Source organism: Notolabrus celidotus, chromosome 8, assembly GCF_009762535.1.
Source record: "Notolabrus celidotus isolate fNotCel1 chromosome 8, fNotCel1.pri, whole genome shotgun sequence".
NCBI classification, from domain to species: Eukaryota; Metazoa; Chordata; class Actinopteri; order Labriformes; family Labridae; genus Notolabrus; species Notolabrus celidotus.
The window spans coordinates 20,807,205-20,826,886 of NC_048279.1; the positions used below are offsets into that span (position 1 = coordinate 20,807,205).

The 19,682-nt window shown below is 42.9% G+C and overlaps 4 protein-coding genes across 14 annotated transcripts in view; all 4 read right to left on the bottom strand.

The window, feature by feature from the left end:
- Positions 1-19,682, bottom strand: part of LOC117816796 (protocadherin alpha-C2-like) — a 95,980-nt gene that overhangs the window by 46,761 nt on the left and 29,537 nt on the right. Inside the window, exon 1 of one of the 11 annotated variants that reach the window (XM_034689125.1) lies at positions 16,987-19,362. The exons of 8 other annotated variants lie outside the window; for them this stretch is intronic. In XM_034689125.1, the coding sequence (XP_034545016.1) occupies positions 16,987-19,362 (2,376 nt within the window). Of the gene's footprint in view, positions 1-631; positions 2,999-13,712; positions 16,166-16,986; positions 19,363-19,682 lie in introns of those variants that run through there. 2 more of the 11 variants (XM_034689126.1, XM_034689129.1) reach the window with 2 other exon arrangements.
- Positions 3,846-6,291, bottom strand: LOC117817539 (protocadherin alpha-3-like). Its single transcript, XM_034690279.1, has one exon. The coding sequence runs from the start codon at positions 6,237-6,239 to the stop codon at positions 3,846-3,848; it is 2,394 nt and encodes a 797-aa protein (XP_034546170.1). The 5' UTR covers positions 6,240-6,291.
- Positions 7,075-9,468, bottom strand: LOC117817541 (protocadherin alpha-2-like). The gene has a single exon (XM_034690280.1). It carries the CDS (start codon positions 9,466-9,468, stop codon positions 7,075-7,077), a length of 2,394 nt encoding a protein of 797 aa, XP_034546171.1.
- On the bottom strand, positions 10,306-12,675 carry LOC117817542 (protocadherin alpha-3-like). The gene has a single exon (XM_034690281.1). It carries the CDS (start codon positions 12,673-12,675, stop codon positions 10,306-10,308), a length of 2,370 nt encoding a protein of 789 aa, XP_034546172.1.

Consider the following 19,682-nt stretch of genomic DNA (forward strand, 5'->3'; position numbering starts at 1 on the left):
ATACGTCACTATTAATGTAATAAACGCTTTTAGCCCACTGATATTCACTATATTTAATAATTTGTTAAACAGATCATTGTGATACACATTGTTTCAGTGCAAGAAAAAAATAAAGATGATTCGTTACACTTATACATGTACTTCGTATGGTACCTATTCAATCAGTACCATTGTGAATGAAAATCTTATTATTCAAGTTTTAGTAGACCCAGTGACGGTGTGTGTGAAAAAACAAGAACAGCTTCATTCTTCTGAAAAAAGTGAAAATGAAACAACCTATACTATTCATGACACATTCTTTCATTCAAACATTGGATGTTTCGACAACAGAAAAAAGAACAGAGCTCACAGTTCCCAAAGGCAGCAACGACTCATTTCAGCACCATGGATAGCGACCTGTGTTCAGGCTCTAATGCTTTTGGAAAATTCCTCCTACTCCTACAACCTTCTCGGTTCTGCAAAACCCAACACTAGGGGATAACTTAACTTAACATAAACCGCAAGGTTTCTCTGTCAGTAATATATTATTGCCATGTCTTGCTCCAAGAGAAACTGCACACAATCCTCTACAAGAATAAAAAGTGCAAAGCAGCTGCAAACTAGATCAGCGTATTGAAAAGTGAACACATACCTGTTCCTTGTTAGGTAAAGTCTGAGTTCTGGTAAAAGTGTCTCCTCCATTGATACTGATGAGTTCACCATCTATAGGTGGAAACTGGGCGGGGAAAACCACTACGTCACTCTTGAGTGTGTCTGAGCTGAAACACACGTCATACTGCTGAGTAGATTTGGAGTAAGACCAGCTCCCGTCAGGATGGGTGGTGATCATTGGGGCCCCGTACCTGCTGAAGGAGCCGTCTGTCCTGTGACATTTGACAGCTATCAAAATGATGAGGCTGAGCAGGAAGATGGCTGACACCGCCACAATGCCGATGAGCAGATAGAGGTTCAAAGAAGAGAAGCTCTCCTCCTTTATGGTCACATGTCTGAACTGAGTCTGGATGTCAGCTGAGCTCTCAACCACCACCACATCAATAGACACAGTAGCTGACAGGGAGGGTTCTCCATTATCAGAGACCGACACCACCAAGGGGTGAGTTTTCAGGTCATTGTCACTCATCCTCCTCTTAGTCCTGATTTCTCCGGTGCTGGTTCCGATCCGGAAGAGGTTGTTTCCTTTGGGCTCAAAGTGATAAGAAAGCAGCGCGTTGTATCCAGAGTCAGCGTCTACAGCCCTGATCTTTGCCACAAAGTATCCCGCTTCAGCAGAATAGGGGATGCTCTCACTGTTAACGGAGCCGTGCTCAGAATAGGGTGCCAGAATATTTGGATTATTGTCATTCTCATCCAGGATCAAAACGTTCATGGTTACATTGCTGCTGAGCGGAGGAACACCAGAGTCTGTGGCCTGAACTTTGAACTGAAGTGTTTTTAACTCCTCATAGTTGAAAGACTGCAGGCTGACTATATCTCCAGTCTCTGAGTTGATGTTTACAAAGGATGAAATAGGAATCGACTTTTGAGAGCTGTCTAACAGCTTGTAAGTCAGTTTTGCATTGGTGTCCTGATCAGGATCAAAAGCGCTTATTGTGTATATCACTGCTCCCACTGCACTATTCTCTTTCACATAAGCATTAATCACAGGCTCTATGAAACAAGGTGCATTATCATTGACGTCAGACACCTGAACAGTAACGACCCTGACACTAGACAGAGGAGGACTCCCTTCATCTGTGGCTGTAATGGTGACATTGTAAAGAGAGGTGTTTTCTCTATCCAGTGCCCCATCTACTACTAATGAATAGTCGTTCTTGTAGTTGGACTTGAGTTTAAAGGGAACAGAGCCCACTACCTTACAGTTAGTTACACCATTATTTCCTCCATCTTTATCACTCACTGTAACCAAGGCAACTATTGTCCCCAGCTCTGCGTCTTCTCTTACTGGTGTCATGAGTGACGTCACGGATATTTCTGGAGCATTGTCATTCACATCAATTATTTCAATCAAAAGTTTAGCATGAGCACTGCGAGGAGTAGAGCCTTGGTCCTTTGCTTGAACTCTAACCTCATAGGCAGGTGCCTCTTCATAATCTAATGTCCCTTTCACAGTTATCTCTCCTGTTTCTGTATTAAGATTAAAAATGTTCGTTGGATCTGAAATCCCTCGTTTGATCAACGAATATAGGATCTTACTATTCATTCCCTCATCTAAATCAGTTGCGTTTAGTTTGATTACCACTGTTCCATGTGCAGCATTTTCCTGCACACGCACCTTAAAAAGCGATCTGCTAAACATCGGTGAGTTATCGTTTGCATCTATTACATTTATGATTATCTGCAGTGTGCCTGACCTAGCAGGTTTCCCTCCGTCTACAGCAGTTAGAGTAAGTTTAACCACCGCTTGTTTCTCTCGATCTAAAGCTTTCTGCAGCACCAGCTCAGTGGACACACCATGTTCTCCACCGCTCTGCACATCCAGCGAGAAATATTCATTTTGGCTCAGCTTGTAGCTCTTCACCGAGTTGCTGCCTATGTCTGCATCTATCGCTGCTGGGAGGAGATATCGTTCTCCTGGCGACATTGATTCGGAGATGTTTAACGAATACGCCTGCTCGATGAATTCTGGTGAGTTATCATTAATGTCTACAACACTGACCTCAATGCGGTGAACATTCAAAGGGTTGCTTAAAACAGCCTGTATTCTCAGGGAGCATTGCGCCGTGTTAGGGCAAAGATCTTCTCTGTCTATCCTGTCGTCAACAAAGAGATTCCCTGTCCGCAAATTCACGTCAAAATATTTCTTACTGTAACTCGAAACAATGCGCAGATCCCTGGTTTCTAGCTCTTGTACATTCAAGTTTAGGTCCTTTGCGATATTCCCAACCACGGTGCCTTTGTTCACCTCCTCGGATATGGAGTAAGATAATTGCGAAGCTGAGCAGTCACAAAGAAACAGCAGTACAACAGCACGAATCCACACATATTCCTCGTTTCCCATCGTTGAACAAAAAGCACCGAGTCCCGCTTATCATGTATATCCAGTCACTGCAAATATCCCATATAAACACGACTTTCCAGCGACAGCGGCAGGACCATCTTTCCACACAGTACAAGCCGAGTGTGTCGAGGGGAGGGTCAATGACGGCTTTACGTTTCCCATGCAGGGAGGAGTTTTACACATATTTTAATATTCATAGCTGTGGTCTCGAGCGACATCATGTGGTTGAAGACGAATATGTCACTATAAATGTAATAAACGCCATAAGTCCACTGATATTCACTATATTTAATAAGTTGTTAAACAGATCATTGGGATACACAATGTTTCAGTGCAGGAAAAATAAATAGAAGATTATTCGTTACACTTATATATGTATTTCTTATTGTACCTATTTAATCAGTTCCATTGTGAATGAAAATCTCGCCATCAAGTTTTAGAAGACCCAGTGACGATGTATATGTGAAATAAACCAAAACAAGATCAACTTCATACTTACGAAAAAAGTGAAACTGAAACAACCTAACAATACTATTCATGACACATTCTTTCATTCAAACATTGGATGTTTCGACAACAGAACAGAGCTGACAGTTCCCAAAGGCAGCAACGACTTATTTCAGCACCATGGATAGCGACCTGTGTTCAGGCTGCAATAATTTTATAAAATTCCTCCTACTCCTACAACCTTCTCGGTTCTGCAAAACCCAACACTAGGGGATAACTTAACTTAACATAAACCGCAAGGTTGCTCAGTCAGCATTATATTTTTGCCATGTCTTGCTCGATGAGAAACAGCACACAATCCTCTACAAGACTGAAAAGTGCAAAGCAGCTGCAAACTAGATCAGTGTATTGGAAAGATAACACATACCTGTTCCTTGTTAGGTAAAGTCTGAGTTCTGGTAAAAGTGTCTCCTCCATTGATACTGATGAGTTCACCATCTATAGGTGGAAACTGGGCGGGGAAAACCACTACATCACTCTTGAGTGTGTCTGAGCTGAAACACACGTCATACTGCTGAGTAGATTTGGAGTAAGACCAGCTCCCGTCAGGATGGGTGGTGATCATTGGGGCCCCGTACCTGCTGAAGGAGCCGTCTGTCCTGTGACATTTGACAGCTATTAAAGTGATTAGGCTGAGCAGGAAGATGGCTGACACCGCCACAATACCGATGAGCAGATAGAGGTTCAAAGAAGAGAAGCTCTCCTCCTTTATGGTCACATGTCTGAACTGGGTCTGGATGTCAGCTGTGCTCTCCACCACCAACACATCAATAGACACAGTAGCTGACAGGGAGGGTTCTCCGTTATCAGAGACTGACACCACCAAGGGGTGAGTTTTCAGGTCATTGTCACTCATCCTCCTCTTAGTCCTGATTTCTCCGGTGCTGGTTCCGATCCGGAAGAGGTTGTTTCCTTTGGGCTCAAAGTGATAAGAAAGCAGCGCGTTGTATCCAGAGTCAGCGTCTACAGCCCTGATCTTTGCCACAAAGTATCCTGCTTCAGCAGAATAGGGGATGCTCTCACTGTTAACGGAGCCATGCTCAGAATAGGGTGCCAGAATATTTGGATTATTGTCATTCTCATCCAGGATCAAAACGTTCACGGTTACATTGCTGCTGAGCGGAGGAACACCAGAGTCTGTGGCCTGAACTTTGAACTGAAGTGTTTTTAACTCCTCATAGTTGAAAGACTGCAGGCTGACTATATCTCCAGTCTCTGAGTTGATGTTTACAAAGGATGAAATAGGAATCGACTTTTGAGAGCTGTCTAACAGCTTGTAAGTCAGTTTTGCATTAATGTCCAGATCAGGATCAAAAGCGCTTATTGTGTATATCACTGCTCCCACTGCACTATTCTCTTTCACATAAACATTAATCACAGGCTCGTTGAAACGAGGTGCATTATCATTGACATCGGACACGTGAACAGTAACGACCCTGACACTGGACAGAGGAGGACTTCCTTCATCTGTGGCTGTAATGGTGACATTGTAAAGAGAGGTGTTTTCTCTGTCCAGTGCCCCATCTACTACTAATGAATAGTCGTTCTTGTAGTTGGACTTGAGTTTAAAGGGAACAGAGCCCACTACCTTACAGTTAATTACACCATTGTTTCCTCCATCTTTATCACTCACTGTAACCAAGGCAACTATTGTCTCCAGCTCTGCGTCTTCTTTGACTGGTGTCATGAGTGACGTCACGGATATTTCTGGAGCATTGTCATTCACATCAATTATTTCAATCAAAAGTTTAGCATGAGCACTGCGAGGAGTGGGGCCTTCATCCTTTGCTTGAACTCTCACTTCATAAGCCGGTGTTTCTTCATAATCTAAACTTCCTTTAACAGTGATTTCTCCTGTTTCTGGATTAAGATTAAATAATTGAGATGGATCTGCATTCCGTTGTTTTAAAAATGAATACAGGATCTTACTATTTATCCCCTCATCTAAATCAGTTGCGTTTAGTTTTATTATCAAAGTTCCCTGTGCAGCATTTTCAGGCACACGGATCTTATACAATGATTTGCTAAAAACTGGTGTGTTATCGTTTACATCTAACACATTAATGTTTATCTGCAGTGCACCTGATCTAGCAGGTTTCCCTCCGTCTACAGCAGTTAGAGTAAGTTTAATCACCGCTTGTTTCTCTCGATCTAAAGCTTTCTGCAGCACTAACTCAGCGGACACACCGTGTTCTCCACCGCTCTGCACATCCAGCGAGAAATATTCATTTTGGCTCAGCTTGTAGCTCTTCACCGAGTTGCTGCCTATGTCGGCATCCTCTGCAATCAGGAGGAGATATCGTTCTCCTGGCGACATTGATTCTGAGATGTTTAACGAATACGCCTGCTCGATGAATTCTGGTGAGTTATCATTAATGTCTACAACACTGACCTCAATGCGGTGAACATTCATAGGGTTGCTTAAAACAGCCTGTATTCTCAGGGAGCATTGCGCCGTGTTCGGGCAAAGCTCTTCTCTGTCTATCCTGTCATCAACAAAGAGATTCCCTGTCCGCAAATTCACGTCAAAATATTTCTTACTGTAACTCGAAACAATGCGCAGATCCCTGGTTTCTAGCTCTTGTACATTCAAGTTTAGGTCCTTTGCGATATTCCCAACCACGGTGCCTTTGTTCACCTCCTCGGATATGGAGTAAGATAATTGCGAAGCAGAGCAGTCACAAAGAAACAGCAGTACAACAGCACGGATCCACACATATTCCTCGTTTCCCATCGTTGAACAAAAAGCACCGTGTCCCGCTTATCATGTATATCCAGTCACTGTAAATATTCCATATAAACACGACTTTCCAGCGACAGCGGCAGTACCATCTCTCCACACAGTACAAGCCGAGTGTGTCGAGGGGAGGGTCAATGACGGCTTTACGTTTCCCATGCAGGGAGGAGTTTTACACATATTTTAATAATCATAGCTGTGGTCTCGAGCGACATCATGTGGTTGACAACTAACATGTCACTATTAATGTAATAAACGCCTTTAGCCCACTGATATACACTATATTTAATCATTTGTTAAACAGATCATTGTGATACACAATGTTTCAGTGCAGGAAAAAAATAAAGATGATTCGTTACACTTATATATGTATTTCTTATGGTACCTATTCAATCAGTTCCATTGTGAATGAAAATCTCATTATTCAAGTTTTAGTAGACCCAGTGACGGTGTGTATGTGAAAAAACAAGAACAGCTTCATTCTTCTGAAAAAAGTGAAAATGAAACAACCTATACTATTCATGACACATTCTTTCATTCAAACATTGGATGTTTCGACAACAGAACAGAGCTCACAGTTCCCAAAGGCAGCAACGACTCATTTCGGCACCATGGATAGCGACCTGTGTTCAGGCTCTAATGCTTTTGGAAAATTCCTCCTACTCCTACAACCTTCTCGGTTCTGCAAAACCCAACACTAGGGGATAACTTAGCTTAACATAAACCGCAAGGTTGCACAGTCAGCATTATATCATTGCCATGTCCTTGCTCCAAGAGAAACCGCACACAATCCTCTACAAGAATAAAAAGTGCAAAGCAGCTGCAAACTAGATCAGCGTATTGAAAAGTGAACACATACCTGTTCCTTGTTAGGTAAAGTCTGAGTTCTGGTAAAAGTGTCTCCTCCATTGATACTGATGAGTTCACCATCTATAGGTGGAAACTGGGCGGGGAAAACCACTACGTCACTCTTGAGTGTGTCTGAGCTGAAACACACATCATACTGCTGAGTAGATTTGGAGTAAGACCAGCTCCCGTCAGGGTGGGTGGTGATCATTGGGGCCCCGTACCTGCTGAAGGAGCCGTCTGTCCTGTGACATTTGACAGCTATTAAAGTGATGAGGCTGAGCAGAAAGATTGCTGACACCGCCACTATGCCGATGAGCAGATAGAGGTTCAAAGAAGAGAAGCTCTCCTCCTTTATGGTCACATGTCTGAACTGAGTCTGGATGTCAGCTGTGCTCTCCACCACCACCACATCAATAGACACAGTAGCTGACAGGGAGGGTTCTCCGTTATCAGAGACCGACACTACCAAGGGGTGCGTTTTCAGGTCATTGTCACTCATCCTCCTCTTAGTCCTGATTTCTCCGGTGCTGGTCCCGATCCGGAAGAGGTTGTTTCCTTTGGGCTCAAAGTGATAAGAAAGCAGCGCGTTGTACCCAGAGTCAGCGTCTACAGCCCTGATCTTTGCCACAAAGTATCCCGCTTCAGCAGAATAAGGGATGCTCTCACTGTTAACGGAGCCGTGCTCAGAATAGGGTGCCAGAATATTTGGATTATTGTCATTCTCATCCAGGATCAAGACGTTCACGGTTACATTGCTGCTGAGCGGAGGAACACCAGAGTCTGTGGCCTGAACTTTCAACTGAAGTGTTTTTAACTCCTCATAGTTGAAAGACTGCAGGCTGACTATATCTCCAGTCTCTGAGTTGATGTTTACAAAGGATGAAATAGGAATCGACTTTTGAGAGCTGTCTAACAGCTTGTAAGTCAGTTTTGCATTAATGTCCAGATCAGGATCAAAAGCATTTATTGTGTATATTACTGCTCCCACTGCACTATTTTCCTTCACATAAACATTAATCACAGGCTCCGTAAATCGAGGTGCATTATCATTGACGTCAGACACGTAAACAGTAACGACCCTGACACTGGACAGAGGAGGACTCCCTTCATCTGTGGCTGTAATGGTGACATTGTAAAGAGAGGTGTTTTCTCTGTCCAGTGCCCCATCTACTACTAATGAATAGTCGTTCTTGTAGTTGGACTTGAGTTTAAAGGGAACAGAGCCCACTACCTTACAGTTAGTTACACCATTGTTTCCTCCATCTTTATCACTCACTGTAACTAAGGCAACTATGGTCCCCAGCTCTGCGTCTTCTTTGACTGGTGTCATGAGTGACGTCACGGATATTTCTGGAGCATTGTCATTCACATCAATAATTTCAATCAAAAGTTTAGCATGAGCACTGCGAGGAGAGGAGCCTTGATCTGTTGCCTGAACTCTAACCTCATAGGCAGGTGCCTCTTCGTAATCTAATGTCCCTTTCACAGTTATCTCTCCTGTTTCTGAATTAAGATCGAATATATTTGATGGGTCTATATTTCCTCGTTTGATTAATGAATAAGCGATCTTGCTATTCATTCCCTCGTCCAAATCTGTTGCGTTTAATCTAATAACAACTCTTCCTTCTTCGGCATTTTCCTGCACACGTACTTTATACAATGATTTGCTAAAAATTGGTGTATTATCGTTTAAATCTAATACATTTATGATTATCTGCAGTGTACCTGATCTAGCAGGTGTCCCTCCGTCCACAGCAGTTAGAGTGAGTTTAACCACCGCTTGTTTCTCTCGATCTAAAGCTTTCTGCAGCACCAACTCAGCGGACACACCGTGTTCTCCACCGCTCTGCACATCAAGCGAGAAATATTCATTTTGGCTCAGCTTGTAGCTCTTCACGGAGTTGCTGCCTATGTCTGGATCAACTGCTATTGGGAGGAGATATCGTTCTCCTGGCGACATTGATTCTGAGATGTTTAACGAATACGCCTGCTCGATGAATTCTGGCGAGTTATCATTAATGTCTACAACACTGACCTCAATGCGGTGAACATTCATAGGGTTGCTTAAAACAGCCTGTATTCTCAGGGAGCATTGCGCCGTGTTCGGACAAAGCTCTTCTCTGTCTATCCTGTCGTCAACAAAGAGATTCCCTGTCCGCAAATTCACGTCAAAATATTTCTTACTGTAACTCGAAACAATGCGCAGATCCCTGGTTTCTAGCTCTTGTACATTCAAGTTTAAGTCCTTTGCGATATTCCCAACCACGGTGCCTTTGTTCACCTCCTCGGATATGGAGTAAGATAATTGCGAAGCAGAGCAGTCACAAAGAAACAGCAGTACAACAGCACGGATCCACACATATTCCTCGTTTCCCATCGTTGTATAAAAAGCACTGAGTCCCGCTTTTCATGTATATCCAGTTAATGTAAATATCCCAAATAAACACGACTTTCCAGCGACAGCGGCAATACCATCTCTCCACACAGTACAAGCCGAGTGTGTCGAGGGGAGGGTCAATGACGGCTTTACGTTTCCCATGCAGGGAGGAGTTTTACACATATTTTAATATTCATAGCTGTGGTCTCGAGCGACATCATGTGGTTGAAGACGAACATGTCACTATAAATATAATAAACGTCTTAAGTCCACTATTCACTATATTTAATCATTTGTTAAACAGATCATTGTGATACACAATGTTTCAGTGCAGGAAAAAAATAAAGATGATTCGTTACACTTATATATGTATTTCTTATGGTACCTATTCAATCAGTTCCATTGTGAAATGAAAATATCAGTATTCAAGTTTTAGAAGACCCAGTGATGTTGTGTGTGAGAAAAACAAGAACAGCTTCATTCTCCTGAAAAAAGTGAAAATGGAACAACCTAACAATACTATTCATGACACATTCTTTCATTCAAACATTGGATGTTTCGACAACAGAAAACAAAACAGAGCTCACAGTTCCCAAAGGCAGCAACGACTTATTTCAGCACCATGGATAGCGACCTGTGTTCAGGCTGCAATAATTTTAGAAAATTCCTCCTACTACAACAACTTTCTCGGTTCTGCAAAACCCAACACTAGGGGATAACTTAACTTAACATAAACCACAAGGTTGCTCAGTCAGCATTATATTTTTGCCATGTCTTGCTCGATGAGAAACAGCACACAATCCTCTACAAGACTGAAAAGTGCAAAGCAGCTGCAAACTAGATCAGTGTATTGAAAAGTGAACATACCTGTTCCTTGTTAGGTAAAGTCTGAGTTCTGGTAAAAGTGTCTCCTCCATTGATACTGATGAGTTCACCATCTATAGGTGGAAACTGGGCGGGGAAAACCACCACGTCACTCTTGAGGGTGTCTGAGCTGAAACACACGTCATACTGCTGAGTAGATTTAGAGTAAGACCAGCTCCCGTCTGGATGGGTGGTGATCATTGGGGCCCCGTATCTGCTGAAGGAGCCGTCTGTCCTGTGACATTTGACAGCTATTAAAGTGATGAGGCTGAGCAGGAAGATGGCTGACACCGCCACAATGCCGATGAGCAGATAGAGGTTCAAAGAAGAGAAGCTCTCCTCCTTTATGGTCACATGTCTGAACTGAGTCTGGATGTCAGCTGTATTCTCAACCACCACCACATCAATAGACACAGTAGCTGACAGGGAGGGTTCTCCGTTATCAGAGACCGACACCACCAAGGGGTGAGTTTTCAGGTCATTGTCACTCATCCTTCTCTTAGTCCTGATTTCTCCGGTGCTGGTTCCGATCCGGAAGAGGTTGTTTCCTTTGGGCTCAAAGTGATAAGAAAGCAGCGCGTTGTATCCAGAGTCAGTGTCTACAGCCCTGATCTTTGCCACAAAGTACCCCGCTTCAGCAGAATAGGGGATGCTCTCACTGTTAACGGAGCCGTGCTCAGAATAGGGTGCGAGAATATTTGGATTATTGTCATTCTCATCCAGGATCAAAACGTTCACAGTCACGTTGCTGCTGAGCGGAGGAACACCAGAGTCTGTGGCCTGAACTTTGAACTGAAACGTTTTTAACTCCTCATAGTTAAAAGACTGCAGGCTGACTATATCTCCAGTCTCTGAGTTAATATTTACGAAGGTTGAAATGGGAACACCTTTGGTATTATTATTAATTATCGAATACGTCAGTTTAGCATTTTCATTCGTATCTGCATCCTGTGCATTTATTGTCGTTATAATATCCCCCACTACACTATTCTCCCGGAGGTAAACGTTAATATTGGAATCTTGGAATTGTGGTGCGTTATCATTAATGTCAGAAATCTGCACGGTGAGTACAGTGGTGCTGGAAAGGGGCGGACTTCCTCCATCTACAGCAGTTATTGTTACGTTATACTTTGATACACTCTCTCTGTCAAGTTTACCATCTACTGTTAAAGAGTAATAGCTTTTGTAATTTGAAGTCAGAATAAATGGGACTGAATGTTTGATTTTACAAGTTGTAATGCCATTTGGGCCTCCATCTTTGTCTGTCACTGTCACTAACGCAACTACTGTTCCGATTTCTGCACTTTCCTTCACTGGACTCATCAGTGAAGTTACGGAGATTTCTGGTGCATTATCATTGACATCGACAACCTCTACAAGCACTTTCGTGTAACCACTACGAGGGGAGGAGCCCTTGTCTGTTGCTTTTACTCTTAACTCATAAGCATTGCTTTCCTCATAATCCAAATTAGCATCAACAATGATTTCACCGCTTTCAGGATTAACTATGAATTTACCTGGAGAATCAGTATTGCCTCTTTTCATCAGAGAATATCCGATGTCTGAATGCAGACCTTCGTCAAGATCTGTTGCATTTAGTGCCAATATCGTTGTCCCCACAGGTGCATTTTCGCTGACTCTTACTTTGTAAAGGGACTTGCTGAAAGATGGCGTGTTATCATTAGTATCGATTACATGCACTATTATTTGCATAGTGCCAGATCTCGCAGGTTTTCCTCCGTCTACAGCGGTTAATGTTAGTTTAATAATAGGTTGTTTTTCTCTATCTAAAGCTTTCTGCAGCACTAACTCAGCAGACACTTCGTCTCCTCCGCTGCTCACATCTACGGAGAAATGCTCATTAGGACTTAACTTGTACGTTTTCACCGAGAAGCTGCCAGTGTCTGCATCTTGAGCCACGGGGAGTGGATACCTCTCCCCCGTTGAAGAGGACTCGGAGATATTAAACACATGGATATTTTCGAGGAATGATGGTGCATTATCATTGATGTCTACAATACTAACCTCAATTCGAAATATATTCATAGGATCGTTGAGGAGCCCCTCTATATTTAAGGAACACTTAGGTAAATTAGGACAAAGCTCCTCGCGGTCTATCCTTTCGTTCACAAACAAAGCTCCCGTTCTTAAATTAGCCTCGAAATATTTCTTGCTATATCCCGATACTATCCGAAAACCTCGTTCCTCCAGCTGCTGTGTCGGAACGCTTAAATCCTTAGCGAGATTCCCCACCACTGTGCCTTTGTCCACCTCCTCGGAAACAGAGTAGGAAATCTGAGCAGCAGACCAGTCCGATAAACAAAGAAGAATGGCGCACAACATCCATTTGGCCTCTCTACACTCCAGACGGCTCATCTTCTCGGTTTAGATAATAGATACAGGAAAACAGACTACATAGATCCACAAAAAAGGGTATTATATCCAAACGACAGCCAAGCCTGCTTCATTCAGAGACCATCTTTCGAGTGAAGTGGTTTACTAACCCAGCCCCTATCAAACGTCAAACTACCTCCTATTCCATATTCCACGGAGGAGGAGTTCGGGCTTGTCAATGACACAACTGGAAGTGTGGTCTCGAGCGACATCTTGTGTTTTTATGATACACTACAGCAGATATTTACCTACCACAAATCATGAGTGTGGATATTTCATTAAACAATAAACAAATATATATTATTGCTGAGGGATTCAAGCAGTATTATGTTTCATTATAGTTAAATAAATAGATACATAAACAAAATAAATAAATAAAAACTAAGAAATGTAATGTGCGAGGATCTATGGCTTGTCCTTGCTTTTGTCACTTAAAATGTTAAGCAGTCAGCCCCCGCAAAATATATTTTGCGTATTCATTTTACCAACCAGGACAAAATCCGTTATACCGTTCTTCTCTGTACAACAAGCCTGGGATTTTTTCATGTAACAAAATGCAAGAGTCTGAACTCCTATGGATCCTATATGTTCTGTACTTGTTAAAAACTGTCAGTTTTACAAAATATACCGACCCTCTGACAGACGTTGGCCCTCACAGTACTGGAAGGTAAGCATGCGCCAGGGACTGAGAAAACGCAGAGTTAACAGCCCCATAGACAGCGCCTTTTCCACAAAGCAGGAGGGTAGAGAAACTGTTTTGTACGTTTTTTATATTTTGATTTTACCTTTTATTAATACAATAAAACATTTTCACTTTCTTCTTGAATCAATAAAAATTATACCCGACATAATTTGAATAGCAGCAGCCTATTTCAAAAAACATTTTCTAGCAATCTGTGAAGCAAACGGTGCCTTAAAACAACAGCAGCATGTTTCCATCAATCCCTGGCATGTCAGTGTGCACAATAGCTACTGAATGTTCCTACCTTATCTTTGTTGGGTAAAGTCTGAGTTCTGGTAAAAGTGTCTCCTCCATTGATACTGATGAGTTCACCATCTACAGGTGGGAACTGGGCGGGGAAAACCACTACGTCACTCTTGAGTGTGTCTGAGCTGAAACACACGTCATACTGCTGAGTAGATTTGGAGTAAGACCAGCTCCCGTCAGGGTGGGTGGTGATCATTGGGGCCCCGTACCTGCTGAAGGAGCCGTCTGTCCTGTGACACTTGACAGCTATTAAAGTGATGAGGCTGAGCAGGAAGATGGCTGACACCGCCACAATGCCGATGAGCAGATAGAGGTTCAAAGAAGAGAAGCTCTCCTCCTTTATGGTCACATGTCTGAACTGAGTCTGGATGTCAGCTGTGTTCTCAACCACCACCACATCAATAGACACAGTAGCTGACAGGGAGGGCTCTCCATTATCAGAAACCAAAACCATCAAGGGGTGAGTTTTCAGGTCATTGTCACTCATCCTCCTCTTAGTCCTGATTTCTCCGGTGCTGGTTCCGATCCGGAAGAGGTTGTTTCCTTTTGGCTCAAAGTGATAAGAAAGCAGCGCGTTGTATCCAGAGTCAGCGTCTACAGCCCTGATCTTTGCCACAAAGTATCCCGCTTCAGCAGAATAGGGGATGCTCTCACTGTTAACGGAGCCGTGCTCAGAATAGGGCGCGAGAATATTTGGATTATTGTCATTCTCATCCAGGATCAAAACGTTGACAGTCACGTTGCTGCTGAGCGGAGGAACACCAGAGTCTGTGGCCTGAACTTTGAACTGAAACGTTTTTAACTCCTCATAGTTAAAAGACTGCAGGCTGACTATATCTCCAGTCTCTGAGTTGACAGTTACCATCGACGCATACTGTGTGGTCTTCGGGGAACTGTTTATTAAATGATAAGTTGCTTTTGAGTTTTCATTTAAATCTGAGTCTAACGTCGTCAGTGTATGAATAGTTGTTCCAATCGGGTTATTCTCCTTCACATAAAGGTTGATCAAGGGTTCCGAGAATAGAGGTGGATTGTCGTTAACATCAGAAATGTGAACAGTAATCACGCTCGTGCTCGACAGAGGGGGAGTTCCTTCATCAGTCGCAGTTATTGATACATTATAATGGGAAACACTCTCTCTGTCGAGAGGCCCGTCAACCAACAACGAATAATAGTTTTTATAGTTAGACTTTAATTTAAAAGGCAGTGAATCTGAAACTTTGCAGTTTGTCAGACCATTTTTGCCCCCGTCCCTGTCAGTAATGGTCACCATAGCAACTGCTGTGCCAATTTCAGCGTCTTCTTTAACAGGACTCATGAGAGAAGACACCGAAATTTCTGGAGCATTGTCATTGACATCAAGCACTTCCACTAAAACCTTGCTATGTGCACTGCGAGGAGGATTGCCTTTATCACGGGCCTGCACACGAATCTCGTATGCTTGATTCTCCTCATAATCAATATTACCTTTCACTGTAATTTCTCCAGTATTTTCATCCAGGGCAAATTTGTCATCTGGTTTTAAACGGCCCTTTTCGGTGAAAGAGTATACAAGCTGAGCATTAACACCATCGTCTAAATCAGTGGCTGTCAGCGTTAATAAAGTCGTTCCAATATTTGCGTTTTCAACAACCTGAACCTTGTAAAGAGATTTACTGAACAAGGGTGGGTTGTCATTAACATCCAGGACATTAACCTTTATCTGTAAAGTCCCCGTTTTGTGAGGTTTTCCTCCATCTATAGCTGTCAGAGTGAGTTCAATAACAGCCTGTTTTTCTCGATCTAATGCTTTCTGCAGCACCAGCTCAGCAGACACACTCTGGTCACCGATGCCCTGTATATCCAGAGAGAAGTATTCATTAGCGTTTAATTTATAAGTCTTTACCGAATTAACACCTACGTCTGCGTCATGAGCTATGGGTAATGGATGCCTTTCACCGACATATGTAGATTCAGACATATCTATTTCAGTCATGTCTTCAATAAAAGACGGAGCATTGTCGTTGATATCAGTGATCACAACTTCAATTCGATTGAGGCTGCGAGGGTTGCTTAATATGGCCTCAATATTCAAAGAGCACTTTACCGTAGTAGGACAAAGCTCCTCCCGATCTATCCTCTTGCTAACGAAAAGCACTCCAGACTCATGGTTTACATCAAAATACCGTTTGTCATAGCCCGAGTTAATCTGGAGACCCGCAGAATGAAGCTGCTGCACACCGAGATTTAGATCCTTAGCGAGATTTCCCACCGCTGTTCCTTTGTCCACCTCCTCTGAAATTGAGTATGATATCTGAGCCACGGACCAGTCGCAGAGACAAAGCAGAGTGAAAAACAGACCAGCGATATTATCCCATTCTTCCCGGACAGCCATAGCTGTTTCAGCAAAAGCGACAAATCCTATCTCCTGCCTGTTGGCCTTTCAAGGGAAATAAAGGCTATTTGTACATATCCATTCTCGGTTACGATCCGTTCAGTTGGAGACTCCACTCGCATGTACGCTGCTATCACAAAGCACAGCTAGATGATGACGTGCTCTCTTTTGTCATACAAGTAGAGGAGGAGTTTCTAAGTCAGAAGAACCAGATATTAGCCTGGTCTCTAGCGACCTCTCGTGACACTTTTGGATTCATACAGTTAATGTGACTTTAAAAATGGGATATGCTATTATAAGGTACAGAAAGCGATGCTGAACAACTTAAGTAGTTGATTTTACAAGACTTCAAGTAATTTGGCACAATGTAAAGAACAATCTGTGTATGTAATAGGCCTATGTAAAAAAATAAAACAAAAAATACCCCCTTTCTTTACTGAACACACATGTAGGACTCACATTCAGCACCACGGACAGCCCCCTGTTCTCAATACAGGCATCATTAGAAAGCTGTTTCAGCACCATGGAAAGCGACCAAAATCAAATTCCATGAACGCCATGTCACGACAAAAGTGCTCTATCCACGACACTGTATGGTTCAGCAATCAAATTTCAACTTTCTGGTATGAGGAATATTCTATATAAATCGCCATGGAACGAGGAGGCCCTCAACGAATAGCCTTTCAACCATCTTGTACATTTGTCATAAATATCAAGCCATTAAAGAGAGCTCAGTGTGTAAGTTAAACAACATTTCTAATTCTGTGCAAATCTATCAAAAGCTGAAAAACATAGTTCCTTGAGTCATTTGTGGATGATAAGAGAAAATATAAAATTCCTTAATTTTAAAATGCAATAGATTACTTACTTTGGTTTAATAAAATTGGTATCTCCTTACCTTTTCCTTATTAGGTAAAGTCTGAGTTCTGGTATAAGTGTCTCCTCCATTGATACTGATGAGTTCACCATCTATAGGTGGGAACTGGGCGGGGAAAACCACTACGTCACTCTTGAGTGTGTCTGAGCTGAAACACACGTCATACTGCTGAGTAGATTTGGAGTAGGACCAGCTCCCGTCAGGATGGGTGGTGATCATTGGGGCCCCGTACCTGCTGAAGGAGCCGTCTGTCCTGTGACATTTGACAGCTATCAAAATGATGAGGCTGAGCAGGAAGATGGCTGACACCGCCACAATGCCGATGAGCAGATAGAGGTTCAAAGAAGAGAAGCTCTCCTCCTTTATGGTCACATGTCTGAACTGAGTCTGGATGTCAGCTGTGTTCTCAACCACCACCACATCAATGGACACAGTAGCTGACAGGGAGGGTTCTCCATTATCAGAGACCGACACCACCAAGGGGTGAGTTTTCAGGTCATTGTCACTCATCCTCCTCTTAGTCCTGATTTCTCCGGTGCTGGTTCCGATCCGGAAGAGGTTGTTTCCTTTTGGCTCAAAGTGATAAGAAAGCAGCGCGTTGTATCCAGAGTCAGAGTCTACAGCCCTGATCTTTGCCACAAAGTATCCCGCTTCAGCAGAATAGGGGATGCTCTCACTGTTAACGGAGCCGTGCTCAGAATAGGGCGCGAGAATATTTGGAGTATTGTCATTCTCATCCAGGATCAAAACGTTGACAGTCACGTTGCTGCTGAGCGGAGGAACACCAGAGTCTGTGGCCTGAACTTTGAACTGAAACGTTTTTAACTCCTCAAAGTTAAAAGACTGCAGACTGACTATATCTCCAGTCTCAGGGTTGACAGTTACCATCGACGCATACTGTGTGGTCTTCGGGGAACTGTTTATTAAATGATAAGTTGCTTTTGAGTTTTCATTTAAATCTGAGTCTAACGTCGTCAGTGTATGAATAGTTGTTCCAATCGGGCTATTCTCCTTCACATAAAGGTTGATCAAGGGTTCCGAGAATAGAGGTGGATTGTCGTTAACATCAGAAATGTGAACAGTAATCACGCTCGTGCTCGACAGAGGGGGAGTTCCTTCATCAGTCGCAGTTATTGATACATTATAATGGGAAACACTCTCTCTGTCGAGAGGCCCGTCAACCAACAACGAATAATAGTTTTTATAGTTAGACTTTAATTTAAAAGGCAGTGAATCTGAGACTTTGCAGTTTGTCAGACCATTTTTGCCCCCGTCCCTGTCAGTAATGGTCACCATAGCAACTGCTGTGCCAATTTCAGCGTCTTCTTTAACAGGACTCATGAGAGAAGACACCGAAATTTCTGGAGCATTGTCATTGACATCAAGCACTTCCACTAAAACCTTGCTATGTGCACTGCGAGGAGGAGTGCCTTCATCACGAGCCTGAACACGAATCTCGTATGCTTGATTCTCCTCATAATCAATACTGCCTTTCACTGTAATTTCTCCAGTATTTTCATCCAGGGCAAATTTGTCATCTGGCCTTAAACTGTCCCTTTCGGTGAAAGAGTATACAAGCTGAGCATTAACACCATCGTCTAAATCAGTGGCTGTCAGCGTTAATAACGTTGTTCCAATATTTTCGTTTTCAACAACCTGAACCTTGTAAAGAGATTTACTGAACAATGGTGGGTTGTCATTTACATCCAGGACATTAACCTTTATCTGTAAAGTCCCAGTTTTGTGAGGTTTTCCTCCATCTATAGCTGTCAGAGTGAGTTCAATAACAGCCTGTTTTTCTCGATCTAATGCTTTCTGCAGCACCAGCTCAGCAGACACACTCTGGTCACCGATGCCCTGTATATCCAGAGAGAAATAATCATTAGCGTTTAATTTATAAGTCTTCACCGAGTTAACACCTACGTCTGCGTCACGAGCTATGGGTAACGGATGCCTTTCACCGACATATGTAGATTCATACATATCTATTTCAGTCATGTCTTTCATAAACGACGGAGCATTGTCGTTGATATCTGTAATCAAAACTTCAATTCGATGGAGGCTGCGAGGGTTGCTTAATATGGCCTCAATATTCAAAGAGCACTTTGCCGTAGTAGGACAAAGCTCCTCCCGATCTATCCTCTCGCTAACGAAAAGCACTCCAGACTCATGGTTTACATCAAAATACCGTTTGTCATAGCCCGAGTTAATCTGGAGACCCGCAGAATGAAGCTGCTGCACACCGAGATTTAGATCCTTAGCGAGATTTCCCACCGCTGTTCCTTTGTCCACCTCCTCTGATATTGAGTATGATATCTGAGCCACGGACCAGTCGCAGAGACAAAGCAGAGTGAAAAACAGACCCGCGATATTATCCCATTCTTCCCGGACAGCCATAGCTGTTTCAGCAAAAGCGACAAATCCTATCTCCTGCCTGTTGGCCTCTCAAGGGAAATAAAGGCTATTTGTACATATCCATTCTCGGTTACGATCCGTTCAGTTGGAGACTCCACTCGCATGTACGCTATCACAAAGCACAGCTAGATGATGACGTGCTCTCTTTTGTCATACAAGTAGAGGAGGAGTTTCTAAGTCAGAAGAACCAGATATTAGCCTGGTCTCTAGCGACCTCTCGTGACACTTTTGGATTCATACAGTTAATGTGACTTTAAAAATGGGATATGCTATTATAAGGTACAGAAAGAGATGCTGAACAA